This window comes from Esox lucius, chromosome 15, assembly GCF_011004845.1.
Source record: "Esox lucius isolate fEsoLuc1 chromosome 15, fEsoLuc1.pri, whole genome shotgun sequence".
NCBI lineage: Eukaryota > Metazoa > Chordata > Actinopteri > Esociformes > Esocidae > Esox > Esox lucius.
The window spans coordinates 15286833-15312095 of record NC_047583.1 but is presented as its reverse complement, the minus strand read 5'-3'; the positions used below and the strand labels follow the sequence as shown (position 1 = coordinate 15312095).

Genomic DNA, 25263 nt, shown 5'->3' with positions numbered 1-25263 from the left:
CCACATTTGTAATCAGTAATGTAACTTTTTGATTACTCAAACTCATCAACGTAATCTGATTACTTTGATTACTTTCATATTAAGAGGCATTGGAAAACAAATAGGAATAGCCTATAACCAACGGAACACCTTTTGCGGGAGCAGTCAATTTTAGACTTTACATAGCTGGCTACAAACGGAATTTGCATTTTACCTTATGGGTTGTGTAGGCTACAGTGCCTTTGGAAATGGGTTTCTAAACCATTTCTTTTTACTTCAATATGATTGGGCTTTTTATCTGAACATAACCCAAAATCTAATAATGCTTAAGCCTGTTCTGTTATTTGTTTTATTCGTGTTTTTAATTGCTTCAAAACATTGTGGAAAAATAAATGGCAATTACTCAAAGGGTATTGACATTGTTGTAAATAAAAATTAAGATATCCGTAGCTTTTCACGCATAAACTAAATCTGCAGTAGTCTGATTTATTCCACAACCATCATTGTCAAAATGTTGCAGAAACCCCCTGGCACGTGAATGTACATTTGCAATCGTGAACACCCGCATAGAAATAAGATTTACCCGCGGGAACATAACCTGTGATATTATGACCACCAGTGGTGGATTTTCAAAAAGCAAATGAAAGAAATAAACTGTGATTTATAAACCTGCAAATGACGTGAGCAGCTGTCATTTATAAACCTGTAAATGATTTCAGCAGCCAATGATAACTAATGAACACAATTTTCAGTGATGCAAAGCATTTTGTACTAGCTGGAGCTTATTCAGGGTTTTTTGATCTACCCCCCAAGTACAAGGAATTACATTAATCCAGCCGAGATGTAATAAATGCATGGATAACTATCTCAAAATCCCTCTGAGAAAGCTAGACCTTAACTTTGCCAAAAGTCTTAGCTGAAAGAAGCTAGATTTCACTACTAGACTAATTTGCTTATTGAACTTGAAGGCGCTGTCAAAGATAACACAGAGATTCTTAACAAACAGTCTACTATAAGAGGCTAGAAGGCCTAGGGGTACCGAGAGGATCACCCAGCAATTTACCTAGTCCACACACAAGAATCGTAAGAAAGTTTAGCGCCAACATCTGTACATCATCGGCAAAGCAATGAAAGGAGATATTGTGTTTGTTAAAAATTTACTCCAAGGGCAACATATATAATGATTGGGCCTAAAACGGAGCTTTGGGGACCCCACAAGTGAGAGGTGCCGTAGTCGATGAAAGTTCAGCTAGGTGGACTAAAAAAACTCTTATCTGTCAGGTATGACTCGAACCATTTCAGGACAGTTCATTTGATGCCAATGGACTGTTCAAGGCATTTCAAGAGAATTCTATAAACGCAGCAGATAGATCCAGAAGCACCAGAATAGCAGGGCTCCCTGAGTCAACAGTTTCAAGAAGATCATTAACTCTTAGGAGTGCTGTTTCAGTACTATGATGTAGTTTGAAGTCAGACTGAAACTTTTTCTGGATATCAAGGTTTCATTAAAACATTAAATTGGTTAAGAACTACTCTTTTTAGTACTTTAGCAAGAAAAGGTAGCTTAGAGATGGGCCTACAATTTGAAAGAACATTAGGATCCAGGTTTTTTTTATTTTTATAAGAGGCTGTACTACAGCATGTTTAAAAGAGGCTGGAACACACCCAGAAATAAGGCAAGTATTAATCAGAATAAGAATACTGGGCCCAACTGTATCAAAAACATATTTTAAGAGACGAGAGGGAATGGAATCCAGGGGACAATTTGTGGGGCGCATGCTACGAACTACCTTTGTTAATAATGAAAGTGATACAGACTCAAACTGATCGAAGACAGCTGAGAAAGGGTCTAGGGCTGAGGCAGTCTGCATTTTTTTTTTTTTTTTTAGAGCAGCAATCTAAAAAATGCCAGTGTAACACTTGGGATTCAAGCCTAATAGTTAGATTTGCATTTGCCCTTCTAAATCATGTCCAACCTATTGAATTTTCCACAGATGGACTCTGATGAAAACATCTCAATGATGATCAAAGAAAGCAGGATGCATATTAGCTCAATTTGTAGGATCATGGCAAATATTGAATCGATTTTGAATGTAGTCCATTACACAACAAAATGTGGAGGAAGTGAAGGGGTCTGAATATTTCCAAAAGCCACTGTAAAAGTACACAATTTTTGGAGACTTCCGATGTGTTTAGAACATAGGCCCTTCATAGTACCGACTAAAATGTCATACTGAAACTAGCTGAGGTACATCGAAACAAGTATGGTGTTAACAAATAACATGTGTAGTGTTTCACGAAAGACTGGTTGTATTGCCTCTCAATCTTGGTTGATTCAGTTATTTAGGGGTTCCTGATGCGAGGCTGTGAGTGCGTTCCCTGCCAAAGCAGGAGGTCCAGATAGCCAAGTGGCTGGATTCCGGGGAGCTAATGGCCCGAGAGGGCTTTGTCGTCCGGACTAATTTCCATGCTGGGACATGGCTCCTGCTGCAGTGAGAAACTTTTGCACCTTCCAGTCTTTGGCATAGTCTGGGCTGAAAGCAAGAAGGCATGATATGACTCACCCCACCCCTTCCCTTCCTGTCCACACTGCTTAGTGTTTAGTTCTGCTTATGAGACCATACCAGAAATATCACAACCATTTGCAGGATGGTGAAGTCATTTTGAGTGGCTGCTGTTGTTTCGTGCTGAAAGGGTTAGTGTTCCAGCCCAATCTGAGTTTGCTTTTGCCCCAATCTATGTCATGTTTTCTTTTTCCTGACTGTGTGACCTTGCATTCACAACAAGAATTGTCCTATTGAGTACATTGTCCTACATGACACCCTGCTGTTATTTAGCCACACTGGTGCATTTTGTTCTTTTTCCTGAAACGCATCTAGCTGCTTTTACTACCATTAGGTTTTATGCTGCTATGGAAGAAAGACTTTCAAATTGTGTGATAACAAAGCTCACTTCCCAATAAACAAATCTTACTCAACAAAGATACCTGGCCAAAACACTGAGCCGTTATTTTATTTTTGCAGAAATAGGAGTGTAGACTTAGACTCTGTCTGCATTATCTTAGCCATTATGAGGTTATAATTTCCCCACATGGTAGTACAATGGTTGTCTCTGTCTTGGCGAGTATTACGTGACATCTCTATACTGCCTACTATAGAAAGGTGGCTTAGAAGTTGTATTAATCATATGTGCTGTGAATTGAGCATTGACCCTGGTTATATACAGTCCATAGGATGAACTCAAATAATATGTATTTTATTCTTGAGGTGTTGTCTTTGAAAAAGTGTGTGTGTGTGTGTGTGTGTGTGTGTGTGTGTGTGTGTGTGTGTGTGTGTGTGTGTGTTAGGTCTTACTAAACTCATGGGGACCAAATGTCCCCATGAGTATAGTAAAACCAGAAGAAATGTGACTCATTGGGACCCTTTCTATTTTCTGGTCCACATGAGGGTAGCTGTACAAACCTGTGTGTGTGTTAAGATGAGAAATTATGGGGGAGGTTTCAAAGGCCTAGATTAAACCAGCCCTGGTACTTCAGGCCCTGAGAAGCGCTGCAGTGGAAAGTTATTCTTAATGTATTATCATGGGTAATCTGCTTACTCCAAATTAAGGCCTACCTAAGAGGTCCAGCATAAATCTGATGGTGCTAGACACAGCTGAATCCTGTACTATTGCTGACACGAATATAAACACTGAGTGGGAGGGCATTGACAGGTTTGCTTACCAGTTCCCCTCACAAGCACTGCTTCCTCAGCCAAGCATTATTTTCCCTCAGACATTTTGCACAATCACACAAGCAATGGCAGGACTACACGACATACAACCAAAGTTCTCAGAACCAAACTATTAAATTACACAGAAAACCATTGTAGCGTGTATGCCCAATCCTTTCTATACTGTTGGTGCTCAGTCACAAGTTCCAGTCCTACTAAACTACAAGTCAATGTAGCCATACAAATTTTGTTCAAGTATGCTTTACAAGTGTTATTTATTTAAATCAGAAGTCCACTTACTGAATGCACTCGGAAGCTGTTCTCAGTCGTACGTGTTAAGACTGTGATCTGGACAACAATTTTGTGGTTGAAAATGTCTGGAAGCTTTATTGAATTCTCCCAATTCCAATAGCGATGGCAATAGAAGGAACAACTTCTTTGGATACAGTGAATAAAGACTTTTGAACCTGTCCAAGAATCTTATAAAATGAGTGTAGCTAGCTTTTACTCTGTTAAGTTTTCTCAATTACTCTCTCTTACATACAGTATCTCACAAAAGTCAGTACACCTTTCACATTTTTGTAAATATTTGAGTATCTTTTCATGTGACAACACTGAGTTTACACTTTGCTACAATGTAAAGTAGTGTGTGTACAGCTTGTATAACAGTGTAAATTTGCTGTCCCCTCAAAATAACACAACACACAGCCATTAATGTGTCTACACCACTGGGAACAAAAGTGAGTACACCCTTAATTGAAAATTTCCAAAATCGTGTTGAGTTGAGCCGGTACCATGCAGTGGAAAAGCGCCAGAGGTGGAACTTCCCGCCAGTTAGTGTAAACAAGTGTCACGTGTTTGGCACCTAAGTGGTGACGTTGGTGGTCAAAGGATGTATTTTAATCAAATGCGGATTAGGAAATGCCTGTATGAACCTATTGTCACATTTTTAACTGCAGTGGCTTTGTTAACATGCTACACTCTATGACAGTCTTTGAAAATTCAGTCGATTGGACTAGCTGTGGGTCAACGTTTAATTTGGTTGCTAGTCTTAACTCTTCCTTTGGAAATTATGCAGACCCCATCGCTTTCTACATTGATGTGGTATAATCTTAATTTATACATGATTGTTTCTTTTCCTATCAATCTACACACTTTACCCCATTCCATGACTAACCGAAAACATATTTTACAATAATAGGAAATGCAATAGAATTTGTTTTACATTTAATAGAAAATGGAAAAATATTAGAAGGACAAAAACTCTGCCGCATTCCATCAATCAGGCCTTCATGGTGGACTGTTAGATGGAACCCACTATGGAGTTAATGGAATATGACATGCTGCCTGAAACACTCTGACCTTGAGGAAAAATATTAGTTGGTCTGAGACCAAATTCGACATTTCGGGCCTGAATGCCAATGGCTACGTCTAGCGAAAACAAAGTACTGCTCATCGGCTGGCTAACACCATCCCTGTGGTGAACGTTGTTGGTGGGCTCGTCATGCTCTGGGGATGCTTTTCAGTGACAGACTGGGAACTGGTCCGTATAGATGAATAATGAACAAAATACAGAGGTCCTTGAAGAAAATCCTGTTTTAGAGCGCACATAGGAATTTAGACATGGGCAAAGTAATCTTTCCGAATAACGACCCATTGTGGAGAAAGTGTAGGGCTTTGAATACTTTTCAAAGGCACTGTATAACCCTACTTGACACGATTATGGAATGTTGTGGGCCATTGCAGATGAGAGCGTGCGTTAGCGTTTGCTCCCACCTGCAAACAATGAAAGTGCTGTCATTTTCAAATATTCTTACAATATTTGTGTCCATATAACTATAGTTACTTGTTCTATTGAGATCAACAGCAGTTCATGACAATAAGTAATTATTTAACAAACTAAACTAGCAAACCTGCCTACTATCTAGCCCTGAAGAAACTGTCAGAATAGATACTTAGACTACCTTATCATAGGCTTGGTTATCTTCGCTTGATTATCAAGGTAGTCACACTCCTCCCCATAAACCTATGCTCCCTCAGTGGAAGTCATACATTTCTGGTTGCTGATATGTGTCTCTATGCAGATTGGTGCAATCTTTGTGCAAGTGGAGTTTTTGCCTGAAGGATAAAAAGTGGTGTAACCTTATAATTTGTTGTTTGTGAGAAATGTGCTAATATATTCTTTCTCAAACTCACCCAAATTTAGGCCCGTTGCACAATTGAAGAAGATTTAATAAATTTGGCGAATATAACTAAGGTATTTACTGCGGTCCTATTAGAAAAGTCAAACATCAGTGTCCCCGCTGAGGTGCTGCAATGATTCATGGTCATTTAACATTGTAGCTGAGATTGGGTGTGATGTGTTTTCCTAACGTAGTCTTGCCTTATCAGACTGTTGTGATCGCTGCCCACTAAGAGACTCAGAAATTAGCCCACAGGCAATAAGCAACAGCACACCAACACCCACTGCTTTGGGAACCTATGCCCCTTCCCTGTGAGCCAATTGATTGTTATGGCCCCACAATAAAGGCCTGCCCAAAATATGTTGGGTTGGTTCCACATTGCATGGCTTTTTTTTACTGCTCTGTGTCTCGAATCCTAGACACTCGAATCCTAGTCTTAAGTCACTTGAGTGAAATGTTGTGACTAGCTTTTGAGTCTAAACATACACCAAGCTTGTATCCTGCATCTGTTTTATATTTACAGATTAACTGCCACAAAGGTGTTGTACATGTAGGCTGTGGCAGATGGGGAATTGGCCATTAAACTTGTTTCCCTGCCAGTCACTCACAGGGCTTTGCCCTGCACGTCTCCAGTGGAGTGACTCATTTTCAAATAATAAAATAGTTGTTTTGACTTTGTAATACTGTCCCCCATGGCGATTACTGTCAATTATCAAAAGTCAGTGACACCCTTAACATCTGCCAACAATACTGCGCTAAGGGACACTCACAGACTCTGTAGTTGTTTAGTGCTAACATTGCTCTTCCTTGGGTCAGCCAGGTGAAAATAATCCTTTTACCCTTTCACCTCTAAACAGGCTGGTGCAGACTTGCAACTACAGCACTGGGGGTGATCGTTACACACGTGTGTGTATTTTTGCCCCTTGCAAAGCCCTCTTGAATTAAGTTTGGAGTGTCATGTTCCCTTTTTTTTATTTTTATAAATATATCTATCAGATGGTTTCTCGCCTTGGTAGTAATCTTATGGGTCAAGACAACTGTTCTGGGTGTGTGAGCATTCTTCAACCAAAATATAGAATTTATTTCAGGGCATTTTTTTCCTACTTTTATTTTTGTTAACATGCTTATGCTAACTGATTACTTCTATTGGCTTTAAACTTGTTGTGGCAGTTTGTAATGACAGTTTAAAGAAAACTGAAAAACGGATTACATTTCTTCTCCCATAGACTGTCGAGGTGAGGAACCATCTAACATCAAGAAAGAAAAAAAAAAGGATGTCACTAAGGTGAATTCTTTTTGTTAGTATATTATATAGATATTGGTCCATCCTGTGTGTATGAAGAAGGTATTAGCCTCTGGTCTAGGAAAGTGATTGGCCTTGTTCAATCGCTAGATGCTAATTGCGACCTCCTGAGCCACTCCGAGGGAGTAGACAACGCTAGGAAAAGTCAACAAGGGAGTCTGCTTTGGTAAAGCGTCGTTTCTACATAGCATTTTCTGCTGGGAACGGCAAGTGCGAATGCCACGATCGCTAGTCAGGACTCGTCTGAGGTGCTAATTTCTCAACCAAGTGTCTGCATGTGCAGAACCCTTAAGACCATATCACAGAGATGATGACAAAAGTTCAAGGAATACAGTCATCCTCCGTACGTACATGTTAATCCCACCTCACTCCTTACTCTGCATACTCCTGTCTCCCTCTGTCTCTAGGAGAGAAATGTACTGATGTCATATTCGTTAAATTAATTGAATGTGTGCCATGTGGAAAACGCATGAGCATTTTTGCTGTAGTATATCAAACCCATAAAAGATTTTGGATGTGTCAGCTGCAGCGCCAGCAGCCTCCAATCAAAGAGCCACAGAGTGTCGGGTGGAATGTGTTCTGGTACCGCAGGTATTCATATCAGGCCGGACTGGGCTGGCAGTAACCGCCTGGAGCTGTTAATCTTGGGTGTCGGATTTCTCCGCTTCCCTTTGCCTGGATGGGTCTGTGCCACTATCTGGCTAACCTGGATGTTTAAAACTGGTCTCTGTGAGGGGAATCCTATTTAATGTCACATTTGTGCATGATTGTCCTGAATCATTGTTACTCTCTCTTCAGAATGGCGCTGGACATCTATGACTCTCAGTACCTGGTCATCCTGGCCCCCTCCCTGGTCATCGCTCTCATGTTCCTCTTCTTCTGGCTCTTCATGAAAGAGACCTCCTACGATGAGGTGCTGGCCAGGCAGAAACGGGACCTCAAGCTGCCCCCGTCCAAACCGGACACCCGCAAGAAGAATGAGAAGAAGAAGGGCAAGAAGAAGGAGAGCAGTAGGGATGGTGGGGGAGGAGGTGGGGAGTCTGAAGAAGACCTGCGGGAATTTGACATGGCCGACGGTGTTAGCAGCCCCACTGCCGAGGAGGAGGAGCCTGTCCCTGTGGCCCCTCCCACCCCTGTTCTCGCCCCGGTGGGAGTTCTAGCCGAGGCCCCTGTGGGAGTGAGGGAGAGGAAGAAGAAGGAGAAGAAAGCCGCCAAGGCAGCTGCCGCTGCAATGGCTCCCCCTGTCGACGAACCTGAAATGAATGGCTCCAAGCCGGCTGGCCACAAAGCAGAGCCCCCTGCCCCAGTGGCCAAACCAAGTCCACCCTCACCCAAGCCTGACCCACAGCCTCAGCCCCTTGCCCAGACCCCGCCCCAGCCCTCTGGCAAGAAGAAGAAGGAGAAGAAGCAGAAGATGGAGGCCGGTGAGTAGAAAGGCCGGTGGCGTCAGTGGGAGGAGGATGTGTGGGGCGTGGTGTGTTACCCTGCATGTTTGAGAAAGAAAACGGGGCTAGTGCCTTCCCGGAGGCTAGTCATTAGTGTCATGTGTGCACATCTATCCTTCCCAATCAGATCAGATGATTTACAAGGCGGTATGAGGAGGGGTGAGGGAGAAATGTGCCTTTTCTCAAAATACCATCCACACAAATGTATCACAAGGCCTTCATAGCGCACAAAATATGTCGAATCCATTATCTCAGAAACCTAATTATCTTTTTGTTGTGTTCTTGGGTAGCGGAGGAAGAGATTAAGTTGGAGAAGGCTCCGGCTGCTGTCAGAAAGGAGCCTCCGGCGCCAGCTGAAACTAAGGCTCAGGATGGCGCGGCGCCCCCAGTCACCACCACTGGCAAGAAGAAAAACTCTGCCAAGAAGCAGAAGACTGAGCATGGTAAGGATGACGTGGACGTACTAAAAAGAAATCAGTGTAATCATTGGGCTCTCTGTGTTCTTTATTTTGCAACTGTCTCCTCCAGCCCCTGTGGATGATGCCTTGGCTGAGTCTCTGGCTCCTGTAAACCACAGTGATGACGCACTCTCCAAGGGGAGTAAGAAACAGAAGAACGAGACCGACAAAGGTGAGAGGGCGACACTTCGACATCCAGCATGGCTGCTACTTTGTGATTGAACCTGATGGTTGGTTAATCCAGTCCACACTCGGCCACCACACGACACTTCCGTCATCATTTGCCTGGATGGGTGCGTTTTCGCAGAGAACTCTGAGGTGAAGCTGAAGGAGCTGCTGGCGGGCCTGGGAAGCCTGGTCCTGTCTGAGGCAGAGGCGCTCAGTGTGGTCACCGCGCTGAAAGAGAAGAACGCCTCTGCCCTGGATGCCTGGCAGAGGTCCGCTGCTAAGGCTGACCCCACGTCGCAGGAGAGAGAGAGGCTCCTCAAGACTCTACAGGAGGAGGCCTCCATTGCCAAGGACAAGGTCCAGCAGCTAAGCAAGGTACGGCTGCGCTCACGCCTAAGATGTCACCTTCCCCCCTGAGTCATCCGCTGGTACAACAATGCGTGTCCTTTGACTATGTCACTGGTTGTTTGCAACGATGTCACTGACGTTTCATGCCAACCCTGTTCTGCTGCTGTTTTGCCCCTGTTCTTTGTTAGGAGCTGCAGCAGAAGACGATGAGAGCAGAGGCTGTTCTGAGGGAGCAGCGTGCGGCAATGGAGAAGGAACTGAACGTCATGCAGGCCAAAGCCCAGGCTGAGCTCCAGGGCATGCAGATGAAGGTGACCACCCAACCGCTCACGCAACGAACCACGAGTTAAACAGCCGTCACTGTCGTGCTTTCGACGACGACGTCGGTGCTGAAGCACTCATCCACCTCCAGTTTTAAAAACCAGGCACACAACCGTGTATTGTCGTGGCCATTCCAAGCATTCTTGGGGGAAGTTAAATATTGCAACATGCGTCCTCTGAGGCGCAAGCCATTCTGCTGTTTTCCCTCACTACTTGTCCAAACAAGAAGTTAGCCGGGTCAGTGCTTATAAGGTCAAGCTCACTCGGCTAACGACAAACACCCCCAACCAGTGCTACAGGTTCTTACCATGTAGTTGTCGGGTGCCATGTCACAAGAATTTCATTGTGCATGACAACGCTGCGTTATTCACTGCATTGAATAATTAAGCTTTGATACTTTAGTTAAGGCGCAAAACTAGACTGTGATGGATAACTTTCCTTGCACCACTGCAATACCTGGGAGGACCTTTCTCAATCTAAAGACAGAGTCAAGGCTGTGCCTTAAGTAGCTGAAACTGTCATTACTACAACCTTTTGACGTAAAACACTGACCTGCTTTGTACCAAGAGACTGTGATCTGATGACGTGTAGATTAACTAGCTACTGTAGCTGTGACGTCGCCCAATCACTTGAATGGGGATTTTGATCGGAGAAGCATGTTCCTTTTCTATACAATGTGTGGCTGTATGGTGGCTAAGTTTTGACTCCCAGGCCTGTGCACTGTGCAGTTCCAGAAGCTGAGGGAACAGCTGGAGGGTCAGATCGCCAGGCTTCAGCAGGAGAATGGCATCCTGAGAGACGCGGTCAGCACAGCCACCAACCAGATGGAGAGCAAGTGAGTGGCACCGCCCCGGTATCTGTTTCCTGGTTGTTTCGTGTGTGTTGCCGTCTTCAGTGTTGTGTCGAAGTAGCCAATACCAGTCTCCATGGAGACGTGTGGGTTGTGATGGTTGTTGGGGTATGCGTGGCAGGCAGTCGTCGGAGCTCAACCAGCTGCGCTCAGAGTACTCTGGTCTCATGAAGGAGCTGACGGAGAACAACAACAAGCTACAGCAGGAGGAGCACCAGAGGAAGTCGCTGGAGGTCAACTACAAGCAGAACGTGTCTCAGCTGGAGGTATGCAGTCGGGGGGGGGGGGGTTAGGTTAGGTATTTATTCAGCCTTTAGTTGACTGGGCTGCCCCACGAACATGAAACACAAAGGCACCTTCTTCTCGGTGAGACCTGGACTGTCCAGGGTTTCTCACTGTATAAACGGGAGGGTCTGTGTCCGTCTTTTCTAAGGAGGGCTGGGTGGGTTAATATAACAGGGAAGTGGAGAATTGTGTTGGCGAAGGAAGTGGGATTGTTTGAAGCTTTGTGCTCCGTGTAAACACTGGTTCCCTGCAACCGACAGTCAGATGAGCCTTTCCTGTGCTTCTCATGTCTGTAACTGCACTGCAGTGTTAAAGGGCTCAATGTTGCCGGCTTATTGTCACCAGGCTCAACTGCAGGACGCCAAGCGCCGCTGGGACGAGGTCCAGAACTACCTCCACAATGTCAACGCGGAGAGGGAGAAACTTCATGCTGCTAAAGAAGGTGATCCCCGAGAATATATAACGGTCCTCTCCAAAAACTTAAGCTAACTCATCTCACGTTGCTAATTAGTAAAAATCCCAGTTGCGAGTTTGCTGGGGCCCATTCAGCCCCACGGGGGTCACTGGTTATTGGACATTATTGGATGGTCTCGTGTGCCTGTCCTCCCTCAGACCTGCAGAGCCAGCTGCTGGTGGTGGAGACCGAGATGAACAACAAGAACAAAGAGATCCAGACGCTGCACAGCAGCCTGACCGACACCATTGTTTCCAAAGAGCAGGTGGAGCAGAAGGTGATGCAGCTCCTGGAGGTGTCCCAGCACAGTCTGACTGATGACTCTGGGCAGGTCCAGGTAGGGGCTCAGCCTTCAAGTTTACGACCACCAGTGTGTAGAACTGAAACCCTTCTCTGGGGTCAGTACGCTCGCTGATCAGCTACAGCTGCAGTTCTTGTGCCAGGTGGGGATTCTTTTTAAACATGCCAAGTATTTCTGCTGTCCACGGAAAAAAATAACACCCTTTGCTCCGGACAGGATCTTCTGAGTGAAAACGAGAACTTTAAAGCCCAGATCGAGAGTCTGCAAGCCCAGTTGAGCTCCCAGGTGTGTTGAGTCCTTCAGTTCATCAGCAGGACTTGATGTAGGTTGTTTGTGTGTGTGTGTGTATTGTGACCACTGTCTTCCCTCTGTCAGGTGACTACGGTCTCACACTTCGAGGAGCTGCAGAAGTTGTAAGTGTTTACATGTTTAAAAAAGCCCCACCACACACATTCAGCCACCCCCAATGTTTGTAGCCTGATGGTTGAATGTCACAATTCCATAAACCGTCCTCCGTGACTGTTGTCCTAATCACATGGTCGTGTGGCTGATTGCCGTCGTGTCTGCAGGCTGGCTGAGAAGGAGCAGCAGAGGAAGAGTCTGGAGGACTCCCTGAATGCTGAGAGGAGCAGTGGTGCGGCCAGGGAAACCAACATGCAGGTACCCACACTAACTCCCTGTAAAAGGGTCTGGACCTCCAGAAGTCTAATAACTGACTGGTGTTGCTCTGTGGCAGTGCTGCACACAGACACTGGTTGTTAATACTGCTACACATTTGGTTTGTTAAATTTTTCTTAGAAATGTTTTGGCAACACAAAACCACTGTCAACTTAAGTCCTATTGGAACAACACAGTACAGTCTTGCTTACAGACAGACACTGGTAGACCAGTTCTCCTTTGTGCAATTCAACTGCCTAAAAAACAAAGCCAACTCTACAATGTAGATGCTTACCAAGACTTTCCTGAATGTCCCTTAGTGACCTAATCATTTAATTTGGCTTGTTTGACAATCTTTGGATATCAGTGATCAACTTGACCGAGCTAAATAAAATAAAAAACGATGGACAAATATTGTGCAATCCAGGTGTGCGAATTTCTTAGATTTGGCCAAAGATTAACAGATATAATCGCGGCCTAAGCTGTTTCAAACATGTTTTGACTCGGGTGTTGGATACTTGTTATCAAGGTATTAGTGTTCCATGAAAAAATAAATATCAAATGTCTTTCATTTCTCTTTCACTTGGAACCTTCTGTAGATCATCACCAGAAAATGGCAAGTCCGTTGTAATGCCATTTTGTAAAGCAGTATTGTGGAAAAGGTTAAGGGGGTTGAATACGAATGCAATGTACATAGTGTCCAACGGCAAACTCCTTGGTATCACAGATGTTATTGACTTTGGGACTCCACCTCACCGCTTCTCTCCTCCACAGGCCATGCACAAAGACAACATGTCACTGAAGGCAGAGCTCCAGAATCTGCAGGCTCAGATTTCTGAACAGGTCAGAAGTGAACCACGCCTGTTTACTTAGTCTGCACTCGTGCTGTGATGGACCAGTCCTTCAGTATGCCCTCCCTCTGACACACCCTTTCTCCCTCCGTCTTCCCCTAATCTAGGCTGCCACTCGGCTTGCCTTGGACCAGTTCCAGAAGAGGTGCGTGCGTGCGTGTGTGTGTGCGTGCGTGCGCGTTTCAAAGCAACGTAGATACTGACAGGGATTTTAGGATTCTGCTGCTACAATTTCTTTTGTTTTTGTTGGAAATATTTACATGAAATGTGCTCCAATGCTATCTTTTACAGTTTGTTTTAATATTATCCAACACAATGCTATACTTGTTCAAGTTGACTCTCCCTCTGTCTCTCGCTCTCTCCCTCTGTCTCTCGCTCTCTCCCTCTCTCTCTCGCTCTCTCCCTCTGTCTCTCGCTCTCTCCCTCTGTCTCTCGCTCTCTCCCTCTGTCTCTCGTGCCCTGCACAGTGTTCAAGAGAGGGAAGAGAACATCAAGACTGTGGAGGACTTGCTGAAAGCAGGGCTGATTGAGGTGGCCAATAAAGAGGAGTTGTTAATGGTGAGGATCGGGGGAATAAACTAAAATAGGTCACCATCGTGACCCTCAGTTTTCTTTGTGTAGCCAAAAAGGAGGTTCAAGTGTATTCAATTGAATTGCTTTTGCTGTCACAGACTGTAAGACAAGAGAATGAGGCTCTGAAACAAGAGATTGAGGCTTTAAAGCTTCAGACTACTGAGCAGGTAAATGGACCCACGTCACTGAACCTTACTGATCTCATCTTTATTTTGACAGTCTCAACACTGTTCCCTCAATTGTCTTTTTTTTTCTTCATTCCTTAGGCGTCATCCAATTCAATAGTCGAAGAACTACAGAGCAAGTAAGGAAATGAAAATGATACTTTTCCATGTCAAAAGCTATGAAACATTCGTTCAGACCCGTTCATGGACAGTTGGTTTTGTGTTTACTAAATTGTCAATGTGTGTTTTAAGAATCAAAGAGAAAGATGACCAGATGAAGTTATTGGAGGAGAGCCTAGAAGCAGCACGTGCCAGGTGCTCCAGCGAAGTGATCACTGCTGAGGTGTGTTCATAATTGTGCTGAAAACTATTAGTTTTTATCGTAGTTAAAATTAAATATTTGTTTCAGGCTTTTTTCTGTTTTATTAGATAGGGGAGATATAATGACAACCTTCGGGTCAGATTTAAACCCATCCTGGACCACACTAGACCACCAAATGAAAAGATTTCAATCAAGTGGTGTGTTTTCAGCCAGTGTTCCTCCTGTGGCTGTGGTTTGCACTGTGTCTCACTGCTGGGTGTCGTTGTGACCTTGTTGTCCTCGCAGGCTCTGAGACAGCAGGTGGCATCGCTACAGGCTGACGTGGACCAGCTGAGACAGAAGGGGGCGGAGGACACCACCCGCTCCAGTGCCCAGCTCCTAGAACTACACGCACAGTGAGTCTCCCCCTCTGCTCCTCAGTCTGACTCCTTTTAGACCGCTGACAGTTTGACTAAAACGCCCCTGTTGCAGGCTGGCTGCGAAGGACCAGGAGATCCAGACACTACAGAGTGAGTTGGCAGTAAGGGCTAAGGAGCTGAGCAACAAGGTTCTGGAGTTGCAGCAGCAACAGGTGAAAGTCAATGTTAAAGGCAGTTCATTGGTCACTTTTATTGGCTGAATGGGAGAGGGGGAGAGAGAGTTACGTAATGACCAGGCTTTTCTGTTTCCCAGCAGACCCACATAGAGGCTCCAAGCCCGGAACTGCTGGCAGCGTGAGTAGCGTGTTCCTTTCAGTGAAAAGCCCTGTTCTCACACAAACCTGTACTATAGAACGCTGCAGTTATTTATACAGAAACTCTATTCAAGCCTGGAGGTTTGAAGAACGTTAAAATAATATACTTATCCATCCTGATCTGTGTGCAGACATTATATTGACTAATCTGATAGAAAATCCATCACCTGTAGCACTTAATCTTAAGCGTCAGTTTGTTCCCTTGTTGTTTATGAAACTGCAGTACCTCTTTACACTAAGATCTCCAGTTGCCACTGGATGGCACTGCAGGGACGTCACTGCCTCCAGTGGCAACTGGAGGGATGTCCCAGTTAGCCGTGTCTTTGTGAGGCTAGGGGTTGGTAACCAAATATGGCTGCCTTGCCTTGTGATCTAACATCCTTGTTGGGCCTTGGTTGACTTTGGGTTCAATCAGGGTAGAAAGCCAGAGAGTATGTTCCTTCCGGTAGTGGTTCTGGTATAGACTTTATGGTTCACATCAGAAATTGTGACAGTAAAGAAAAAACATCCTTCCAAAACCTGCATTCTATATGCAACAACGCATTCATATAATACTGCAAACATTTTAATACTTTTTGTTTATGGCAAATCCAAACCAACCCACTTGAATAACTCCTCTTCATTATCAAGCATGGTGTTGGCTGCATCATAGTGGATTTTCTTGAGTTCTGCAGACTGCTGTTTTTCTAATGAAAAGAATTGGAATGCAGATTTATGGGTGTAAGGGTGGCCTAGTGGTCAAGAGCATTGGGCCGGGAAATGAAAAGTCACAGTTTCTGGTCAATAAAAGACTGATGTTCTGTCCCTGGGCGAGACCGTGAACCCTTGTTGCTTTAAGAATCCGTTTCTTGCCATACAAGCTGGTGAAATAACTGAAAAAATTTAAGCACAGGCATTATTGTAGAGCAAAACTGTCTTGCCATGATCCCTAACAACTTGACAGAGCCTGAATCATTTAGGAAAAAATATTTCACAGTTCAGCTGAGAACACTCAGATGCAATTTCTGCTGAAGTGTTTTATTTAATTAAAAAAATATATTTAACAAGCCTGGGTCGATTTCAAAAGGAAACAAAATATATTAGTGATCTGAACAAAAAGTCTTAAGCGTCTAAGGAGTTACTGGGAGTATGCTGAAGTTGATTCCCAACACGTAAAACATACTGCTATGGCAGATTTCTATCGGAGCTGTGTGGTTTGGTCAATGTTACTCCACCCCCCTGGTAAAATGAATTCTGTCCCAAATGGGGCGTAGGTGTCCGTTGGAACAGCGCTACACCGGTAGTGCTGTGCTAAGTTGGAATGGTGCTAATGTATGTTTGGTGTTCTCCCATCCCAGGTTGGGAGAGAGAGAGAAACAGGTGTGTGATCTTCAGGGAGAGCTGTCCAACCTGCGGGATTCCCTGGACCTTCACCGGAACAAAAACAATGTAGGTGTGCCGTCGTGCCCCTAGAGCCGCTGCTTCAGCCCACACTGCCAGCCACCCTGTACCTATCAGTCCAGCCCTGAGAAACAGCTGCAGACCTCGTCCTTGACCAGCTCTCCTAAACCACACCCACCGCCCCAGTGATGTCACAGTGCCCATGCATCCAGTGTCTCCGCTTCATCTAGTAAACTGCCTAAGTGGTTAGGTTGCATGTTGATGCAGGCAAAACAACTGTAACTTCAAAACGACTCAAATATTTCAGCGGGAGACAAACGTGACGTTTTTATTTTAGAGCTTTTAGCCTGACCTATCTGGCTAAGGCTTCCCACGATGAAACCGGGCCGTTGGTTTGCTCTGGTCTGTCCTCGGCAAGTACTTCAGGACGTAGGAACAGTTTTGCCGAGACCAAGCGATACCTTGTTAACTAGCTCTATGTCATGTGATGTGCTTCTCCCCATCTTGTTAGTGTGTTCTACTGGTCAGCGCACTACAGCTCTCAGTAACACTTTGGAGGCCTTAGACGATGTGGGAGGACGATCAGATATTTCAGATTGTTTTGGGGGGGGGGAACCATCTAGTAGGCAACTCTTAATGAGGTTTGCAGCGAAAATGTAATGAGGGTTTTATTTTGTAACCCTAGACTCAAACACCATAGGACAGAACTGCCCTACAGAAAGTTAGATTTGGGCGTTGTAGCTAATGATTCTCTGTTCATCCCTGTATAAATGGTGTTTTTGGGTCACTGCACACTTTTCACTGAGGCTGAACTGAAAGTGGTATCTCTCTGAAACTGACCAGGAGCTTCGGGAGAAAAACTGGAGTGCAATGGAGGCTCTGTCAGCCACCGAGTCCATGCTTCAGGGGAAGCTCAGCAAGGCCCTCAAGGTTCGGACTCCACTTCCAGTCTGCTTCACTCTAGATTTGAAATCCTGATGCATCCCCAAACAGCTGTGGCTGTGATGGACCAGTGAGAGAGTACCCCGTCATTCCTACAGATGCTGCTGCATACTCATTTCCCCTTTGACCCTGCACTTTGACCCCAAATAATTGGCAGTCCATCTCTATTATGCTGTCCCCTCAGGGGTTCCAGAAAACTCCTAGATTTTAACATGCCTCTCCTTGAGCTCTGCTTGGTATTCTTTGGTATGATTCGTTGACCCTCTTAAAGGACACAATCTGCTTTGCTTATAAAGTGCGCCTACGTACATTTCAAAACAAAGTAAAGGAAATTCTGTTGATAATGAGTGTGCAGTGACTGACTCTAGATGTCATGTTGGTCATAATACATTAAAGACCCATGGTCATCATGATCCTCCTATTCTTCCTGACACAAGATTCCCTCATTTCCAATCCTGCATGTTCCATTCTGCTGTGTGTGTGTTTGTGTCTACTCTCATCAACACTGATATCCGCTTCAAATCACAGTTTATTCCAAGATTTTCCAAAGAGAGAGAATCCTGCAATTATGACCTTTTGAAAAAGTTTCCAGAATATGTGCAATCAGTCAACATTGTGTAAAATTATTGCAAGCAAAGCGTACTGCATATCAATTATACGCTGATCCTGTCCCGTGTGGACATTTTCATTGCATCATCTAACCATTAGATATCAGATGGTAATATAAACTCTGTCTCTGCAGCTTTAACTGCTTTTTATATCCACCCAGTTGATATTTTTTGGTTTTACCTGTTCATCAGCAATAATCTGATTTTAGCTGTAGGGGTTTATCTGGAGACCACTAGTAAAACCGTAGACTTCCAGGTTGCTCTCCTACTGTAGACTGTTAAGGGGTTTGGTTTATTTTTGCCTGAGCTCAAACCCCCAGTGCCCCCTCTCCTCTCTGTGTTCAGGCAGCAAACAGGGTACGTGGTGTACTGGTTTTCCTAGCAGCTGCTCTGTCATCTTGGTAGAGTGAAAAGGGCCTTCTTAAAGCTGTGTGCAGGAGATCCTAGACCGTGTCTTATATGGCCAGGAAGGTGCCATTGTCTGAAAGTTGTAGTGTTTCGCCTGTTCCCCTTCCCACATTAAGTGTTATTGATAGTAGAGGTGAATAGGCCAGCTGTCTGTTATAGGACTCAATCCATCTGATGGTAGGCAACAGAACATTGGTCCATTCCTGATAGTTTGGAGCCATGTGGATATCCATTGAGCATCTTGTGCCTGGACTACATTACTGTAATTTGTTTTCCTGTTAGAGAGAGGTTATATTGAATTGGTGAACATGCTTGATGAACTTATTTCATGGTTGTGGGGAGGCTGTTGAACAGTGTTTGCTGTGACCCTGGAATGCGTTAACAAGGGAGTTGAGTTTGTCGGAGCCAGGCTGCTATATGCACCATGAGATGGTAGGAGTTAATCCAAGCAAGCAGTAAGGTATTGAATGTCGACCTGCAGAGCTCTTCTGCCAATTACTGTACAGGTTCCCTGAAGTGTGAGAGCCCTGGGTGCAGTCAATGTTGAATGTCCTCTCCTCCACCTCTTCAGGAGAACCAGACGGCGCTGGAGAAGGCCCAGGCAGAGTGTCGAGATGTTCTGCACCGACTGCTACCCAACGTGCCTCAGCCCACTGAACAGGTAAATGCTCACATAGTTGGAGAAGACGTGTTCTGTTGACTTGTTATACTGTTTCTATTATTAAAACAAGGGGGTGGGGGTTGCCAATGGCCTATATACCATGGCCAAAAGCTGTTGATCACCACGATGCATCACAAACACCTGACGTGCCTTATCGCTGTAATAAAAAATAAAAAAAACATGTTGTCACAACCCTGTAACATAGTTTTGCTTGTGTCGTCTTGTCTCCCAGAACCACCAGAAGTGGCTGCAGAGGTTTGAGACTGCAGTGAGAGAGACCCAGGCAGCAGAGTCCATTCCTGTTTGTGAACCAGCTGCAGCTCCTGAGGACACCAAGGTGACAGTCTGTCGTGTTTCCTAAACAATGACAAGTTTTGAAATGGATGGGGCGAAAAGGAAAATGGTGCTCGAGGTGAAAAACAAAGTTATGTAGTACGGGTGTATGTTTTTGTACTGGCCAACTCTGAGGAATGGACCCAGACACCTGGCGTGGTAAGCACCATACTTTGCCAACTCATCTGCTTGAGATCACTAGGTTCATTCCACCACCTCCATCCCAAATGCCTATTTCAAAGGGTTGCCCGAAAAAGCCTCTTGAGAGCAACCAACCAGTGTGAGCAACTGGAGTTGAGTAAATGACATTGGGTAGTGGATTGGAACCACATGCAGTGGTCTGGTTAAATTAAAATGGATTTCTGTGGCAGCATACACCAGCAGTCAGTTAGCTATTAAAACAAGGTTATGTATGAAGAAAATAAGAAACTTGAACCTGCTGTCATATGCTGGAAGATCTTTGCTGTTATGTGCCTGTTAGTTGGCACTGGTCATGGAGTACTTGTTAGGGTCAATAGCATCGTAAACGCTACCAAGTACCTGGACATTTTGCCAAAAAAGCTGATTGTCTCTGCCAGAAGGCTGAAACTGGACCTCAAGTGGATCTTCTAGCAAGACGATGAACCCAGGGCATTGATGCAACACAATGTGTCAAACTTCTGAATTATACCTAAACAAAGTCTGAGAAGTGTAGGTTGGGGTTCAATGAGTTTTGACCTCTTTCCCTATATAAACTTTACCTCATGCATTTCCATTGCCTTGGTTGAGGTCCATAAACCCATTCGCTGCGTCTATGTCCGAGAACTCTGATGGAAGCATAACTAGGGCTTTTACATCCACCAGGTATTAGCCGAGAAGCTGAAGGAGTCCGAAGAGGCCCAGAAGGTCCTACAGAAAGATTGTGAGACGTACAAGAAGGTGTTGGCTGAGACGGTGAGGAGAGGCTCTCTATCAGAGCCCTGTAGATAATATTACAAATGTGTCGAGAGGAAGCAATGGAAGTAACCTGTAATACCCTGTACGGTCCACAGGAGGGCATCCTGCAGAGACTTCAGAGCAGTGTAGAACAGGAGGAGTCTCGCTGGAAGGTGAAGCTGGATCTGTCTCAGAAAGAGCTGAATGAGGTGAGCCCCGTGAAGACCCATCATTTTGTCCAAGTCAAGTTGTCATGTCATTGCCCTGTCAGAGTTGTCGTTGGTATATGTAGAGCCTGTGGTGACCCTGCTGCGCTCTGTCCTAGATGAGTGTGAAGGTCATGGCCCTGGAGCAGGAGGTGGACAGACTGAGCAACAGCGGGGAGCTGGTCAGCGTCAGTCCTCCACTTACACGCCAAACACATTTCTCAGCTGTTGTGTTAATACTTGAAATCCGTAGTCCCCTTAAATCTGTGGTTTCCGTACTCGCGTGTCAATACCCCGTTTTGCTCTTTCACAGTTGAGGAGAGAGAAGCAGCACCTGGAGTCTGAGCTGGAGAGAGCCGAGCGTGAGAGCGCCACCTATGTGTCTGAGGTCAGAGAGGTAAGCTAGCACGACTTCCTGTCCTCGAGCATACTCCCGTCCTGTCACAGTAGTCATGTGTCTGTGAATTCACGGAGGGAGCCGTTCACCTCTACCCTGTGGGGGGGGGGGGGCTGTGTGCAGTGATGGTCCGCGTGTCCATAGTGTGTTTGTACATGCATCAGTCGGCCATTACATTCCTAGTTGACTGACCACACATTCCATTCCTGTTAAGTTCTGTTCTAGAGGGTTTAAACACGGTGAGTAACAGCACAAAAGTATTTCTATGGCTGCACAATTCCCATTCCTCCAGTGATTTGAGAGTGGATTTCACAAAGACGCTGTGGAACCAAACAGCTTCTGATGTACGGTTGAACTCTCCCTCCCTAGTGTCCGATTGACCACCTCGTTGTGTACTGTTGTCTCCCCGGGTCCCACAGCTGCCCGTTTAAAAAAAAAAAACATCTCGCACTTCATTTCAGCTCAAAGATCTGTTGACTGAACTGCAGAGCAAACTCGATGGCTCTTATACAGAAGCAGTCAGGCAGAATGAGGAGCTGAACTTGGTAAGCCCCGCTCATCCCCATAGGGAGGGCTGCAATAACCTGTCCTCCGCTGTCCCGCCTCGTCACCTGACCATGTCAATACGGGCTTCCACCTGTCCTCTGGGTGTCGGTCCATCCATCTACAACCTCTGGAAACCGTAGCAGTGCAAGATCAAATCCAACGTAGGCCAAACCGTTTCTATATGCTCCACGCTTGGGGAAGGCGGTCTGCTGGCTTAGCTTGTCAGGAGACCGATATGTTCTTAGTGTAATGATGTTCTGCAGTATGCGTCGTAGGTTCTAGATGATGGACCACACTTTGTACTCTGCACACTATCCACTGTCCCATCACTACTACAGGCTTATGGTGGCTTTCTGCTATTCAGGGGCAGACTAATCTTCTTGCTGTTTAGCCATCTTTGTCGATACATTCTATCCCCTCAGCTGCAAACATGAATCTGACGCCACACGGTTGACCTATTCCATGTCTGTGTTGTCCTGCCGCCCTCTGTCTGTCAATGCTACAAGGCTAACTGAACCTCCCTTGGTTTTTACTTGACAATGTGACATTTTAAATATATTTTAAGTCAGTCATAATGAGACATGGTCAATGAAAATGTATGTTATGAATTCCTTTTTATATCAGCGGTCATCGCAAAATGCTTACACAGATACCCAGCCCAAACCCCAATGAGCAAACAGCAGCAATATATTGGTGTGCAGTGGCTAGGAGAGGCGTCCTAGTGGGGTCAGAACCTAGGTGAAGATTATAAGACTGCATTACCTTTGCGGGCCACCTCGATATGTTTGCATGTAATAACTGTAACAATAGTAACCGACCTCAGATGTGGACGTGTATATCTACCTATGATATTAGCCACTTTAAAAGCCAAGTAAAACCAATGTCGGGATATGCAAAGCAGATTCTCATTTGTCTAGGTGAAAATATTTGAATGCCACCTCAAATGTTTATGCAAATGTCTCCAGGCGATGGATTTTGATACCACGTTAAATGTCTAATCTACTTTGGGGTTTGGTCGTAGCTGAAGATCCAGCTGACTGAGACTCTGTCCAAACTGGAGGCCGAAGAGAGTGAGAGGCATCAGGTGGCCGGGGATCTCTATAAGGTGAACACAGACCCTCGTTCTTCAAGATGCCTTCAGTTGGTGCACGTTGTTGTTCGAAAACTCATTTGTTACCAGTCTAGAGTTGAGTATTGTCTCTTTTGTCATTTCCCCAACTCAGGCCCAACAGTCTCTGGACCTGATTCAGGAGGAACTGTTCAAAGGGGCTGGCCAGGCAGATCTGATAGAAAACAGCAACCTTTCATCACACGTAAGACTTACTGGAAGGACGGGGGACGGGGACGGGGGACGGACGACGACGACCCACTGCACAAATTATATATATCGGGGGTTCCTAGGAACCGTGACTACTGCTGCTTTTCTTGTCTACCTGGTGGTTTGTTGCGTTCACCTGGTCTCGGGTCTGAATCAGCCCCTGGTTTAGCAGGCACACATCCAGAGGGGGGATATTCATGGTAAACACCAAGGGTAGCAGTTAGTGGTTGACAAAGTTGATAGTGTAGTTCTGTTGAGAGGGACCAGAGGGTGGTAACTAACCCGTCACTGTGTCCTTCAGGAGGAGATTGACAGGAAGGAGAAGATGACTGCAGGACTGAACCAGACTGTGAGGGAGCTGCAGCAGCTGCTACAGGCAGTCAACCGGCAACTCACCAAGGGACAGGATGCGGTAGGACATCATACGGCTTGAAAATGTAGAAGACTGGAGAAAACCTTTGGGTGCCTGCTAGTCTTTCGTAGTTGTGAAATAGTGGTGGTGACGGCAGTAGTGATGTAGGTTATCTCGGTCTCCGTGAAGTCTGATTGTAATGACAGTTATGTCGTTACTTTTGTGCCAAGGAAGAATGCAAAGTTGTTCCCACCAGAAGGGAGCTCTGTCGCTTTCACCTTAGTTTATCATGGGCAAATGGCTCAGATGTATGTTCTTACTTTTTTAATAATCAGTGAAAACACGTTCTGGAAGTGTGGTTGCAGTGGTTTAAGTTTCCACACTGGAAATGACCTGTACTACAACACCTTTTCTTGTTTATGATCGTAGCAGAAGGCTGTATGGACACCGTTCAGTCAGTACATCTAAATGTTGGTTTGGTGTTAGTACCTTTTCACCAGTTGAAGGATTGTGAAGAATCCAAATACTTCCATTTCAGGCCTGGCTTTTATTAATATTTCAAATGGTTATAGATCAGAAAGTATAAATGGGCCACAACCACCAGGAAGGTATGATCCACATGGGTTTCTTGATATCCTGGAGAAAAGCAGAATGTGTGGGTGTTCATGAAAGCTTGCTGCCATCTATAACTCTCCCAAATTGATTGGGAGCTGTGATGAATTGAGGAAGGAAGAAAATGTGTGAGAGGGTAAAAATAGTCAAGGCTCTTGAAGAGAACTGTTGTTATGGTGCAGTATTCTACCCTACAAGTCTGTGCCCATTGAAGTGAATTGGATGCAAATAGGTTAGTGTTAAGCAATATCGTAATATGTTTGTTATTTTCAAGAAACAGTACCTGTGCCAGTTAAGGCGTTGGTAATATGTTGTTCGGCATTACAGGTTCCAGCAGAAAGAAAATATGTATGAACGGTTTCTAGAGTCGTGCTTTTCATCAAGCATGTCTAATACATTTGGGGTATGACTGGAGGTGAGTGCTCCACGTAACACTAACGAGATTGACTTTGTTTCTTGCAGGAATCGGACAAAGACTCGCCTGAAGTATAGGGAGGAACAACATTCCCAATCTCACTACAAAGACCACCCCCGCCCTCTCCATTACCTCCAACACTTCTATCATGCCACACTCCTCTTTTCTCCTCCTGTACTGTAGGCAGACTCCTCCTGACTCTCTATCCCTGCCTGGCACTGACCTCTAACCTCTGACCTCCACCTGCTTCTGTTCAGCAAAGTCAGAGAGAGTCCAGTCCTGGCCGAAGCAGAGAGGGGCTCCCTCAAACTATAAACACTCCAGACTCCATACCAGACGTTATTCCTGCAAAGTCCCGCCACATTCCGTATGATCCCTACAGTAGCACACCCAGATCGAAAGGCAACATACATATTTCAGACTGTGTGGCATCTCCTCTTTAGTGCTCCTATTTTCACTGGAAATCTTTGAAGACATGTCGTTTGTCTCTGTTAGTTTTTCTTTGTCCAGAGGGTGATTAAGTGGATTCCTACTTCTCTAAATAAACGTTTGGTTCTGTCCTTTTTTTTTTAAGCCTAAAAGGAACACTTTTTAAAATGAAACTCTTAGGGCCTGCTGACTACAATTGTTGAGCTCTTAGACTCGTGTCCTGACCACTCATCACGTACTGTACATGTGCATTGGTTCAGAAGTACAGTGTGAAGGCCCGTTACAGTAGCTACTGTACATTCATACTTTGGCTGAGTATTGGGGAGGGGTTGCGGACGAGGGAGGGTCCAAGCATGGCAGGCGGGTTGCTACGTAACTCTGGACATCGGAGATACATGGGAGAAGTCTGTGAGCAAAGAGCCAGTAGGAGTGAGGCTATGGCCAGGCTTCACTGTGGCAGCAGGACAGACCTCCAGGGTACAGGTTTTAGGCCTACTGTAACTACTTTAGGAAGGGGTGTCCCATATCATCTGTAATCAACACTCGCTATATTGTTGCTAATTTCATTAACACTGAATATTTTGGGGTTTTTTTGTAACAGGTGACCGTAAATAAAAGGGATGCTTGATAAATCTG

At 45.0% G+C, this 25263-nt stretch overlaps 2 protein-coding genes across 8 annotated transcripts in view; both read left to right on the top strand.

Annotated features, from left to right (window-relative positions):
* Window positions 1–7134, top strand: part of msh4 (mutS homolog 4) — an 18587-nt gene extending 11453 nt beyond the window's left edge. For both annotated transcript variants that reach the window (XM_034297296.1, XM_034297297.1), the window contains one exon: window positions 7099–7134. The gene's annotated coding sequence lies outside the window, so the exon portion shown is untranslated. The remainder of the gene's footprint in view (window positions 1–7098) is intronic.
* ktn1 (kinectin 1) lies at window positions 7113–25263 on the top strand. Of its 6 annotated transcripts, none has more exons than XM_034297290.1 (35): window positions 7114–7157; window positions 7974–8599; window positions 8911–9063; window positions 9149–9250; window positions 9386–9621; window positions 9783–9905; window positions 10644–10750; window positions 10887–11031; window positions 11396–11492; window positions 11663–11841; window positions 12022–12090; window positions 12181–12218; window positions 12375–12465; window positions 13237–13305; window positions 13421–13458; window positions 13781–13871; window positions 13985–14053; window positions 14153–14190; window positions 14303–14393; window positions 14658–14767; window positions 14844–14943; window positions 15048–15085; window positions 16443–16533; window positions 17329–17415; window positions 19015–19104; window positions 19337–19441; window positions 20281–20370; window positions 20469–20561; window positions 20678–20746; window positions 20872–20955; window positions 21417–21500; window positions 22523–22606; window positions 22725–22814; window positions 23121–23231; window positions 24246–25263. In XM_034297290.1, exons 1-35 carry the CDS (start codon window positions 7147–7149, stop codon window positions 24273–24275), a joined length of 3729 nt encoding a protein of 1242 aa, XP_034153181.1. In that variant the 5' UTR covers window positions 7114–7146; the 3' UTR covers window positions 24276–25263. The 6 variants fall into 6 exon arrangements, with proteins under 6 accessions (XP_034153186.1, XP_034153181.1, XP_034153182.1 ...); XM_034297291.1 differs by having other exon boundaries at window positions 15045–15085; window positions 20678–20740; XM_034297295.1 differs by lacking the exon at window positions 23121–23231 and having other exon boundaries at window positions 7113–7157; window positions 15045–15085.

Coding starts and splice junctions, on each gene's coding strand:
- ktn1 (XM_034297290.1), top strand. Junction 9,251..9,385: donor GAAGAACGAGACCGACAAAG/GTGAGAGGGCGA, acceptor GCGTTTTCGCAG/AGAACTCTGAGGTGAAGCTG. Junction 19,105..19,336: donor TGCCTCAGCCCACTGAACAG/GTAAATGCTCAC, acceptor CTTGTCTCCCAG/AACCACCAGAAGTGGCTGCA.